Source organism: Erinaceus europaeus, chromosome 2, assembly GCF_950295315.1.
Source record: "Erinaceus europaeus chromosome 2, mEriEur2.1, whole genome shotgun sequence".
NCBI lineage: Eukaryota > Metazoa > Chordata > Mammalia > Eulipotyphla > Erinaceidae > Erinaceus > Erinaceus europaeus.
This window is the reverse complement of record NC_080163.1, coordinates 82714711-82727629: the sequence shown is the minus strand read 5'-3', so window position 1 is coordinate 82727629 and position 12919 is coordinate 82714711. Positions and strand designations below refer to the sequence as shown.

Sequence of the window (12919 nt, the reverse complement as noted above, 5' to 3'; positions counted from 1 at the left end):
TCTTTTATGTATGAGGTAATTGGGGTTCAGAGAGGTTCTCACTGGTCCAGTGGCACTCAGCCAGCATGTGACAGAATTAAGAATGTGTTCGTGGTAGATAAGGCATTGAATTAATGACTGAATTAATGAGTATATTTCCGAAAGGTCGCTTAGCAGCAGTAGCTGGTCTGACATGATAGTAAGTAATTGGATATAGTAACATTAGAAATGCTAGAATATGTTGCTTAACATTAAACAGGATTATCTGCTTTGAATTTAAATGTGGCACAAGAGCAGAAGGTCTTGTAGCAGATAGGAATTTGTAAAAGGTAATTCATAGTAGGTTTCTTTTAAGATCATTTCACTTGCAGCTTTCTGTTTGTAATCAAAACTACCATAATAGAGCAACCAGTACACTCAGAAGACTGTATGACAAGGGAATTTGTGACACCTAAAGCCAACACTGTTCATAGTGCTGATTACCCAGCGTTTTTGCATTGACAACCATGTTGACTTGGCCAGTTTCAGTTCTCTGTCTGACACTCCTGAGGAGGTTGTAAAATGCTTTTGTCTGTTCTCTTTTGTCTTTTAACAAAGGGGTTTACCATATACCAATAGAGCTTGTCTAATGGCGATGTGTCTGTCTTGCAGATTAAGCATTCAAATCAATGAGTCTCTTTCTCAGTTTGATTTGCTACTTGATTTAATCTGTCTTGTGTTGTGCTTTGGAGCTCACAGATTTTTTTTTTTTCCCTCCATTCTAATTCACTAAGAGCAGGCATGAGGGATACGGGAGTGAACATGGCTGCAGTGTTTGCTGCTTAAGCTTGCTTTGATCATTTTAAATGACTGTACCAGGAGGATTTCGCAGTTGTACAGAAACGGATATTTCTTCAAAAATATTTATCAATTCTACACTCACCCCACCGGCTGGTTTAGAGAGGCACTACGATGCTACCTTATTGACACTGCTGGTCCTGGGATCCTACAGCCTTTGTATTATTCCTTTGTTAGCTACGTTTACTGGGAAAAGAAGTAGGTCAATGATTTCTGGTTTATTTTCTTTGTAAGCATGCCTAATTTTTACTCAATAAATTTATTTAGCATTTCTTGACTGCTCTTTTTATAATTTGAAATTTGTTGATTGTAGTATTTCTTGAGCATATTTGTTGTGAATGATTCTACATGGAATCAGTTTATTATATATCTTATTTATCCAGGAATTCTTATTAAATATAATTCAACAGAATTATTGGTGTTCTTGTCACTTAAAATTTATTATCAAAGACTATTTGGTATTACTTCTTATTAAATAACTATTAGTTTTTGTGACTATATCTTATCATTGTGTGAGTATAGAAAAATACTTTCCTAGAATTAAAATGTAGACATCACATTTTAATTTTACTCACTATACTACACTATTTCCAAAAATAAAAGATTTTTGAATACTTACCAGAGAAAATGAAAAAAAAATTAAGCTGAAAAATTTCTATTTCCAATAATAGGCCATGTTAGAAAATAACTTATTTTTTATTAACATTTTAATTCATATTGGTCTAAGCATTTGGACCTTTTAAAAGACTGTTTTTTGCCTTATCTCTTCATGTCTGTGATATTACTAGAGGCATCTAAGAACTTCTGAAATTATAGTGCTATTGTAAAATGGTATTTGTTTCTTGCTACTTTGAGACAATATGGAAATAACATCATGGAGTTTTTAAATGACCAAATAAAAATATATGTCAATTTTTAGCAGGTACTTTTTGTATGTATTCAAATAAGCATAGAACATTTTAAAATTACAACATTGATTTTTTTTTCTCTTGAATGTTAGTCTGAAACACTACATAGTTGTTTCTCTATTAAATGTGCTCATTAGTTGAGGTTAGAGGTTATATATTCTTTTTTAAAAAACATTTATTTCCTCTTGTTACCCTTTTTTATTGTTGTAATTATTATTATTGATGTTGTCTTTGTTGGATAGGACAGAGAGAAATGGAGAGAGGAGGGGAAGACAAGAGAGGAGAAGAGAAAGATAGATACCTGCAGACCTGCTTCACTGCTTGTGAAGTGACTCCCCTGCAGGTGGGGAGCCAGGGTTAGAACCAGGATCCTTACACTGGTCCTTGCACTTCGCACCACGTGTGCTTAACCCACTGCGCTACCACCTAACTCCCAAAGGTTATATATTCTTTTAGACTCGGATAATTTTTATTTTTTAAGATGGTTGGATAAAAGTTAAATTATAGATAATAGGACATGACTGTGTGAAGACTTAAGGAACACTGTGCAAGAAGTATCTTGGAAGATCATATAATTTTGGCATATTAGGAAGTAAGGAGCCACACAACTTCCTTCTCCTTTCAGCTTGGCCACAAAACATGTTTGTTTTGAGAGACAGATGGTGATAGGAAATGTAAAAGATGCACACCTACATGCATTCCATGCACTCTGTTGGAAATAGGTGAACAGATGAAGGCTAACTAAATAATTGAAGTGTTCTTTTGCTTCACCTTTGTGGTCAGCTCTGCCTGAGATGGTCTAAATGTAGAAAAGCAAAGTTTTCTGCCAATGCCTGTGAAATTGGACAGTCTTTATAAAATTCACTTTATTGGAGCTGGGGAATTATGAATTCTAAGACTGTTGTGATGTGTAGTTTCTCATCTCCCCATGATGAGTGTCAGCACACCACATGCTCCATCAACTTGTGATCCTTGTTTACCATTAGACACTGGATCCTCAACCCCCTGTTGTCTACTTCCTTCAGAGTCCTTGGATCTATTGTAACAGACCACATCTAATTGAAGTACCACACTGTTTGTTGTGTCTTTGTTAAATCACACCTATGAGTGAGCTCATCTAGTATTCAAAAGCTGGACAATTTTTTCTCGCTTTCAGTTTCAGTGTTCTTATGGGAGGGAAATTCTCTTTGAGATCTTTTCCCCCTCACTTTATTGGGAGGCTAATGGTTTACAGCACAGTTGTTGACACGTAGGTACACACTCTATCTCCCCATGATAGGTGTCTGCGAGACATTTTTTCTCCTCCCAAACTAGGTCTTCTGCCACTATCATTTACCACAACCCCAGAACCCCTCCATCCCACCTCTTTCCCTTTCCCAGAGTCCTTTGCTTTAGTGTAATATACTTCACCAGTCCTAGGTTCTCCTTATGTCTTCTCTAACGGTCCTAGGTTCTTGAGTTCTACCTGTGACCAGCTCTTTCTTGCTCAGTACACTGTAGGTGATATCTTCAATTTCTGTCCAAGATAATGGCATAGGAGATGATTTCATTATTTTAACAGCTGAACAGTATTCCAGGGTGTGTCTGCACCACAAGTTTCTTAGTCACTCATCTGTTGGGCACCTGGGTTGCTTCCAAGTTTGGGCAAATTGTGTTGCTATGAGCCATAGGTCTTTTTGGATCCATGTCTTTGTTTCCTTAGGCTATGCTGCCAAGAGAGGAATCACCAGGTGATAGGGTAGGTTCATTTCTAGCACTCTGATGAATCTCTAGACCATTTTCCACAGGGATTGGACCAATTGACATTCTCACTAGCTTTGTAGGAGTGTTTCCTTTCCCCAACAGTTGGTGTTTCTGTCTTTTCTAATTACACTTTCACAGGTGTAAAGTAGTATCTTGTTGTTGTTGTTAGAATTATCCTGATCATCAGTGATTTTTGAGCATTTCTCATATCTATTGACCCTTTGGAGAAGATTCTGCCCATTTCCTCCTCCCATTTTTCCATGGGGTTGTTTATCTGATGCTCAGTTTTGTGACTTCTTTATGTATTGGTTGTTCTTCCTTTGTCTGTGTATGGCAGGTAAAGATTATCTCCCACCTTGTGGAGAGTTTCTCTGTTTTGTTGTGCAGAAGCTTTTCCATTTGATGTAGTCCTGTTGGCTTACTTTTGTTTTGTTTCCCTTATAGTTGGATTTAACTCATCAAATATATATTTTAAGGCTTACGTTGAGAAGAGTTCCACCAATGTTTTTCTCTAGGTATTTGATAGTTTCTGGCCTGAAATCCAAATCCTTGATCCATTTCTTAAAAAATTATTTATTATTAGATAAAGACAGAGAGAAATTGAGAGGGGAGAGAAAGAAAGGGGAGAGACACCTGCAGCCCTGCTTCACTACTCATTAAGCTATCCCCCTGCAGGTGGGGACCAGGAACTTGAACCTGGGTCCTTGTGCACTGTAATGTGAGCACTTAACCGGGTGCACCGCTGCCTGGTCCCCCTGGATCCATTTGGGAGCTTACTTTTGTACATGGTGAAATGTAGTGGTCCAGTTTCATTCTCCTGCACATTTCAACCCAATTTTCTCAACGTAATATGTTTAAAAGATTCTCCTTTCTCAATTTAATATTTAGGGCCCCCTTGTAAAAAGTTCTTGTTTGTGGGAGTCGGGTGGTAGCACAGTGGGTCAAGCGCACTGGTGCTAAGCACAAGGACCAGGGTAAGGATCCCGTTTGGAGCCCCCTGCTCCCCACCTTCAGGGGAGTTGCTTCACAAGGGGTGAAGCAGATCAGCAGGTGTCTTATCTTTCTCTTCCCCTCTGTCTTCCCCCTCCTCTCTCCATTTATTTGTTTTATCTAACAACAGCATCAATAACAACAGTAACTACAACAACAATAAAAATTTGTTGTTGTTGTTGTTGGTAAGATGTGTGTGTGTGGGGTAGCTTTAGAATTCTTATGGTAATGTGTTTTTGACTACTTCCATTTTCTTCACTATAGGAAGTGATTAGTAGGGGAAGGTGCTTTCAGTTAACCAAGTGATTAAACTGATAAGCAAATTAGTCTGTTACCTTAAGTCTCTTGCCTATTTGTAGAATGGCAAGTAGTTACAGTTTCACCTGCTGCACGTGAAATACAGATTTAGAAGTTTTTCAGGCTGTTTCCATGTATACAAAAAGTTTTATTTGACCAGTGCTGTCTGCAATCAGAGCAAGGGAGAAAGAAAAAATACAGGTAGTACAAGCCCTGACCCTATGATACAAAATGTACTAATTATTTTGCATATCTGAATAGACTGTTAATGAAGTACTATTAATCAGTTTTAATTCGTTGAATGTCTTTCTTGGACATATAGATGGAGACATTCATTTGAAAAAAGTTGAGTAATTTTGCTTTTGGAATTTGAAAGCCTAGGCTTAAGCAGTAATTTGATTTTGAGCCAGGTGGACAGATGATCTGGCATAGTGGAGAGAGCTAAATAGGTCCCCCATTTCCAGAAATGAACATAATGTTGGTTCTGTGTGTACATACATCATTTAATAAGCAAAACAAAAGTGAGTGCTAACTAGATACAGGAATGTCCTATGAAATGTTAGTTTGCAAACGAAAGTTGGAACAGTGAAAAGCTCTCTAATAGGAAAATACTTTGCTTTGCTTAATAATTTGAGAAAATCTCATTATTTTCTCCTTAAACTCATCTTTTTTTTAAAATTGATTTAATAATGATCCACAAGACCATAAGATAAAAGGGATACAATTCCACACAATTCCCACCATCAGAGTTCTATATCCCATTTCCTCCACTGGAAGCTTGCCTATTCTTTATCCCTCTGGGAGTATGGACCCAAGATCATTATAGGGTGCAGAAGGTGGAAGGTCTGGCTTCTGTAATTGCTTCTCCACTGAACATGGGGGTTGGCAGGTTGAACCATACTCCCAGTATGTTTCTATCTTTCCCCAATGTGGCAGGGCTCTGGAGAAGTCGGGTTCTAGGGTACATTGGTGAGGTTGTCTGCCCAGGGAAGTCAGGTTGGCATCATGGTAGCATCTGTAACTTGGCTGAAAATGCATTAAGATGTAAAGCAGAAAAAATTGCTTAGTAATCAGGAACCTAAAGGTAAGAATATATCAGATGAGATTTGGGGTCTCCATTTTGGAAAAATCTAGGAAGTCTGTCTTAGGTATATTCCAATAGGGGACCATGACTTGTTTTTCCTCAGTCTGACAGCTAATATGCCGGTGGGCTAAAGGTATTGTCTGGGGTGATGGTATCAGAGTTGGACATAAGACTAGAAATCTAGATCAGGGCAGAAAGTAGCTCGCAAATGTGGAAAAAGTATATAAATACCATTAACTGTAAACCCTATCAATTTGATTTCAGCATTTTGGCAATGGCCAGTTCAGGACCAGAACTCTTGACATAGATTTCTTTCCATTACTCGATGTTACTGTGTTTCTCTAATTACATTGCATGTTTACCAGTGAAGAACTTACTGTTTGGCTATAATGACTGGATATGGGGAAAATTTTAGGTAGCAGCTCACTCAACTGCCTGCCATATCAAGAGCTGACGTGAAACGGGGGAGAAATCCTGAAAGGGCACCATAGCTCATGGTCAAGTGCGTTCTTCAAATTAGGGTTTCTTAATGGGGGGGGGTCACTTTACAGGTGGTGAAGTAGGTCTGCAGGTGTCTTTCTCTCTCCCTCTGTTTTCCCCATCCCTCTCGATTTCTTTCTGTCCTATCCAACAAAAATGATAGCAATACCAACAATAACAGTAACAAGAACAATAATAATAAGGGCAACAAAATGGGAAAAGTGGCCTGCAGGAGCAGAGGATGTGTAGTGCAGGCACCAAGACCCAGCAATAACCCTTAAGGCCAAAAAAAAAAACAATACAGTAACTAGCTCAGTATTTAGAAAATTGGATAAAGATGTGTAAATGGGGGTTGTAAAATGTGCTGCTCAGCACCGTCTGTCACCACCATTGAGTGAAGGTGGGCAGTATGTATGACAGAGTGTACAAATATATATCATAAATAAATATAGTAAATATATATCATGAATAAATATAGTAAAGTATGTGTATGTGTGTAATTCTGAGTTAAGCTCAGAAAATTTATCCTTGAATCTAGGTTTTCGCCCCTTACATCTAGCAAAGACAAATGCTAACAGAAGTCCAATATCTATTTCATTTTATTACTTAATTATATTTTTTGGCACCAGGGTTGTTGCTTAGGATTTCTTCCTACATGTCTTTAATGCTCCCTGTAGGCATGTTTTTTTCTTTTTTTTTAAATTTATTTAAATTTATTTATTATTTTTTCTGTTTTGTTGCCCTTGTTGTTTTAGTTATTATTGTTGTTGTTATTTATGTCATCATTGTTGGATAGGACAAAGACAAATAGAGAGAGGAGGAGAGACGGGGGGGGAGAGAAAGATAGACACCTGCAGACCTGCTTCACCGCCTGTGAAGCGACCCCCCTGCAGGAGGGGAACCAGGGGCTGGAACCGGGATCCTTATGCCAGTCCTTGCGCTTGGCACCATGTGCACTAGCGCTTGACTCCCTGTAGGCATGTTTCTCTCTCTTTTTTTATGGAGTGAGAGAAGCCTAGAGAGAAGGAAAGACAACCATAGCACTTTTTATGAACTTTCCCCACTGTAGGGTTCCCACATATGGTGACCAGGTGCTTGAACTTGGGTTGTGACACACGGTGTACTTTACTGGGTAAGCTACCAACCAACCCATTATATCAATTTTATATGACAGTTTAAAAATATTATATGTAATTTTTTATTGCATTTTATTTATTTATTTTGCCTCCTGGGACTTGGTGCCTGCACTACGAATCCACTGCTCCTGGAGGTTTTTTTTTTTTCTCCTTTTGTTGCCCTTGTTATTTATCATTGTTTTTAATGCTGTCATTGTTGTTGGATAGGACAGAGAGAAATGGAGAGAGATGGGGAAGACAGAGGGAGAGAAAGACAAGACACCTGCAGACCTGCTTCACCGTTTATGAAGTGACTCTCCTGCTAGTGGGGAGCCAGGGGCTTGAACCAGGATCCTTACACTTGTCCGGGATCCTTACGCCGGTCCTTAACCTACTGAGCCACTGCCCAGCCCCCAAATTGCATTATTTTTAGACTGACATCAATTCTCAGTTGTCAGGCTACTATAAGCCCTGGCTGACGTATTATAGTAGTTTTGTTTGCCACACCACTCTACTGCTCTTGATGGTCTTTTTTTTTTCTTCTTCAAATCTATAGAGGGTGAGTGACTAGAAGACACACACACAGAGAGAAAGAGATACCTCTAGCACTGCTCCACTGCTTCCTCTTGCAGGTGGGGACCCAAGACTTGAACTCTACCAGGTGAGCTACCACCTGGCCCCACTAGTGATATCTTTAACATTTTAATTTCCTTTAATTCTTTGCTGTCAAATTTTTTGGGGGGGAGTAGTCTCTAGGTTACTGAAAAGGAGAGAATTAAAAAATATAGGAAATTGACAGAATCTAGTCAGTATGAGCAGAAATTTTGTGTTGGTTCACAATTCAAAATAATTTCTGGACACAGGAAGAACAGATGGCTGGCTCACTGTAGAGGGACAGGGTCAGGGGAGAGTAGCAGCATATCTTTACAGGGTTTGTATGTGGTGTCTGTAAGCACAAGTAGAGTTAGTTTGTCCTAGTGAAAACATTTGAACTCTTTAAGTTTACACTGTATAGTGTAGACTTCTCATTCTTTTTCTTAAAAACTGACAAGAAGAGCAAGTTGGGTGGTAGTGCAGCAGGTTAAGCACACATGGTGCAAAGCACAGGGACCACTGTAAGGATCCTGGTTCGAGTCCCCGGCTCCCCACCTGCGGGGGAATCACTTCACAGGCAATGAAGCAGGTCCGCAGGTGTCTTATCTTTCTCTCCCCCTCTCTGTCTTCCCTTCCTCTCTCCATTTCTCTTTGTCCTATCAACAATGACGACATCAATAACAACAACAATAGTAATTACAACAATAAAAAACAACAAGGGCAACAAAAGGGAAAATAAATAAATAATTATAAAAAAATTTTTAAAAGAAAAGGAAATTCATCATATAAGAAGAATCATATAAAAGTGATTTATACAGTTACTTTATACAGTTGAGAGATAGTTTTTGATGCCAAGTGCTATAGTTATTATCGAACCAATGCATAAATAAGAGCAGCAAATGTACATAAGGTTTTACAATGACTTCTCTTTTGTTTTGAATTTTGGTTCTAATAGAGACTGAAAGCTATAAATGATCACCATTACTTTAAAGTTTTTCTTAAAATTTCACTGCTGTTTGTTATACTAAGATTGCCCTTAAAATCACAATGAAGAAAAGTAAGAGGTCTATAGTAAAATAGAAAATGCCCTTTCCAGGAATCATTGATTAAACTGTACTGATGGCATTTGCTCATGTAATAAATTCTCTCACTCCTATACCGACATTTTCCTTGAGAAATAGTCCTTATATAAGAGTCCCCTTTACCTAGTTAAAAGTAATGGATTCAGGGCTGGTTGGTGGGATTGAATGCATGTTACAGTGCTCAAGGATCCAGGTTCAAGCTCCCAGTCCCCACCTGCAGAGCTTTCTCTGAAAAAGCGAAAAAAAAAAAAAAGCTTCACTGATGAAGCAGTGTTGCAGGTGCCTCTCTGTCTCTTTCCCTGTCACCTCCTTCCCTCTGGATATCTGGCTGTCTGTATCCAAAAAATAAATAAAGATAATAAATTAAAAAAATTTAAAAAGTAGTGGACTCAATTGCAATATAACCTAAGTTGATAAGCATCAAAACTTACTCTAACAGTCTTTTCTTTAGTGGTTACATTAGTCCTGGGACCAGTTTTTTTCTCCAGGGTTATCACTGGGGCTGGGTGCCAGCACTAAGAATCCACTGCTCCTGGCGGCCATTTCCCCCACCCCTCTTTAAATAGATAGGACAGAGAGCAATTGAGAGAGGAGGTGGAGGTAGAGAAGGAAAAAGATAGACACCCGCGGACCTGCTTCACCACTTGTGAAACCTCCCTCTTGCTCCGGGGAGGGGTGGCTCGAACCTGCATCTTTTTTTTTTTAATTTTTTATTTAAGAAAGGATTAATGAACAAAAACATTAGGAGGGGTACAACTCCACACAATTCCTACCACCCAATCTCCATAACCCACCCCCTCCCATGATAGCTTTCCCATTCTCTAGCCCTCTGGGAGCATGGACCCAGGGTCATTGAGGGTTGCAGAAGGTAGAAGGTCTGGCTTCTGTAATTGCTTCCCCACTGAACATGGGCGTTGACTGGTCGGTCCATACTCCCAGTCTGCCTCTCTCTTTCCCTAGTAGGGTGTGTCTCTGGGGAAGCAGAGGTCCAGGACACATTGGTGGGGTCTTCAATCCAGGGAAGCCTGGCCAGCATCCTGGTGGCATCTGGAACCTGGTGATTGAAAAGAGAGTTAACATACGAAGCCAAACAATTTGTTGAGCAATCATGGATCCCAAGCTTGGAATAGTGGAGAGGAAGTGTTAGGGAGGTACTCACTGCAAACTCTAATGTACACCTGCATCCTTTGACGGGTCCTTGTGCTTAGTACTATGTGTGCTTAACCAGGTGTGTCACCGCCTGGCCCCCTGGAACCAATTTTTTGAAAAAGATTTATTTATTTTAGGGGAGTTATAGAATATTGCTCAACTCTGAGTTGTCGGTGCTGTGGGGTAAAATGTGGACATGTAGGTAGGCAAGTCCTATCTCCTTAGCTCTTGGAAACAATGTTTTGTCCTCTAAAGAAAATGCTGTTGTAAATGAGAGAACATAGTGACCTGGGAAGTGGCACAGTAAATAATGTGTACTAAGAATTACAGACATGAGGCCCTAAGTTTGATTGCTGCCACCACATACAGCAGAGTAGCACTGTGGTTCTCTTTCCGCTCTGTCATTAACATACGAAATTAATCTGTAAAAAACAAAAGAATAAATTTGTTTAGATCTTGCCCCAGCAGATTCAGGCTTCTCTTGAAATTTCGGGGTAATTAAAAAAATGTTTTTATCATTTAGATTGGATTCATTTTTACATGTTTTACGTTGTCTTGGGTACTTTGTGGGTGGCAGATACTGGAGTGCCATTTCCTTGCTGTAAAAGGGGAGAATTAGGACCAGTTTTCATCCTTGTGACTACCAATGAGTTTATGTTTTATTGTTCTTGTATTATTAACACTGCTTGCTGCTTGTACTCTGCATTGTTCTTATGGATAGAGTAGCTCTTCATAGTTGCACTTTATCACCCAACTTTGAGGAGTTGTTCCAGATCAAGCCCAGGGCTACATTTCTTGTTCATCTTCTAATTTTGATCTGAGTTGAAAGCTGAGTTGTTACAAGAGGGATAAATCTGGATTGTGCCAGAATGTATGGTATCTCTGGGTACAGTTACCTTTTATCACCAAGGACTGGAACTCTTTAATATCAGTTTTTAAAAAATTTATTTTGTTTATTCCCTTTTGTTGCCCTTGTTTTTATTGTTGTAGTTATTGATGTCGTCATTGTTGGATAGGACAGAGAGAAATGGGGAGAGGAGAGGAAGAAAGAGAGGGGGATAGAAAGACAGACACCTGAAGACAGGCTTCACCACTTGTGAAGTGACTCCCCTGCAGGTGGGGAGCAGGTGGCTTGAACCGGGATCCTTATGCTGGTCCTTGCGCTTTGCGCCACATGTGCTTAACCTGCTGTGCTACCGCCTGACTCCCAATATCAGTTTTTATATTCCTAGCATACCATGATGCTGGAATTTTGTGAGTCCTTAGAGTATACTTGTTAATTGCAGGAAGAACAAATACATGTGGAAGTTGCTAACATTTATATATGAAATGAAATGAACTTTTCTGTGTTTTATTACAGCTGGTAATGCTGCGGTCATCAAGTGTAAGGAAAACCCACCAAAATGCGCATTACAGAATGGTTCCTCAGGATCCTTGTATTTGAAGCCTTTAGTGAGCAGAGCTCATGCACACTTACTAAAAACTCCAAAAGGTATGGTCTTCACTGTGGATAGAAGAGGGAAAATACAACTTAAAGTTCTAGGCTTGTAAGAAATTTTAAATCCGTAATTGTAATTAAAGTTGTGGTATATTGAGTAATTATTAATAAAAGTTCTCTTGAAGGAAGATGCAAATTTATATACTGAGCTATCCTTGTTCTGAGAATAAAGATGTGCTACAATTAAAAAACTGAGAACGGAACAAAAATCTAAGGTGAAAATAAATCTAAGACTTAGAGTTACATTGTTTTAAGGTAGTGATCTAGAGTAATAAGACAAAAATGCATAGTTACTTTCTACTATCTTTAGCCTAAACTGTATTCTTCTTTACTATACCATATCTCTCTGTCTTTGTATATCCCAGTCTTTAATTGCTGTAGGCATGAAGAATGACTTTCAGGTCTATAAAATATGAAGTATATATTCAATATGGGATGTTTTCACCTTGCTTTTTAACAGTGTGTCTGAAGCATTTTAGAAGCTTCATTTAGTTTTACTGAATTGAAAGTTGGCTAAATTGAAAAAATGTGAATGAGAAACCTGACCTTTGCAACCTGTATTATATCAAAGAATTTGAAAAACATAAAAATGAAGTCCTCCTTCATTCCATTAATCACTGATAACTCATAAGTTCCCTCCATTTTTTTCTTCTACATATGTAATTTTTCCCAAGAAAACTGAGGGCATGGTACATATACTTTCATGTGTCTTGCCTTTTATTGACTTAGTATGAGACCTTCATTTAAATGATTGTGAAATAGTCCACTGTCTTTTTGACATTTTTATTAATGATTGAATATTAAATTACAAAAATTAGGAGACAGCAGGGGTATAAATTCACATTGTTCCCACGACCAGAGTTCTGTGTCTCCATTCCCTCCATTGGAAACTGCAGTAATTCTCCCAAGATCACAGATACAAGTTGACTATTATTTCTGTAACTATCTATATTCATATATATATATTTGCCCATTTATTTCTACCTTTCTAACTCATACTTCCACCTGTTGCTACTTCTGAATATCCTTCCTTTTTCTCTCTTCTCTCTCTGGGTGTCAGGGTCTTGATGGAATTGGAGGTCAGAGCCCTCTGGTCACCTTTGCCTTATATTGTGGGTATGGACCAGTATTCTTTATGGGGTACAGAAGTGGGAGTTCTGCCT

The 12919-nt window shown here is 38.7% G+C and overlaps 1 protein-coding gene across 8 annotated transcripts in view; it reads left to right on the top strand.

Annotated features, from left to right (window-relative positions):
* MTUS1 (microtubule associated scaffold protein 1) overlaps nucleotides 1-12919 on the top strand; it is a 165928-nt gene that overhangs the window by 78606 nt on the left and 74403 nt on the right. For 7 of the 8 annotated variants that reach the window (XM_007516286.3, XM_060183457.1, XM_060183481.1 and 4 more), the window contains one exon: nucleotides 11619-11750. In XM_007516286.3, the coding sequence (XP_007516348.2) occupies nucleotides 11619-11750 (132 nt within the window). Of the gene's footprint in view, nucleotides 1-809; nucleotides 1015-11618; nucleotides 11751-12919 lie in introns of those variants that run through there. The other variant, XM_007516288.3, reaches the window with a different exon arrangement.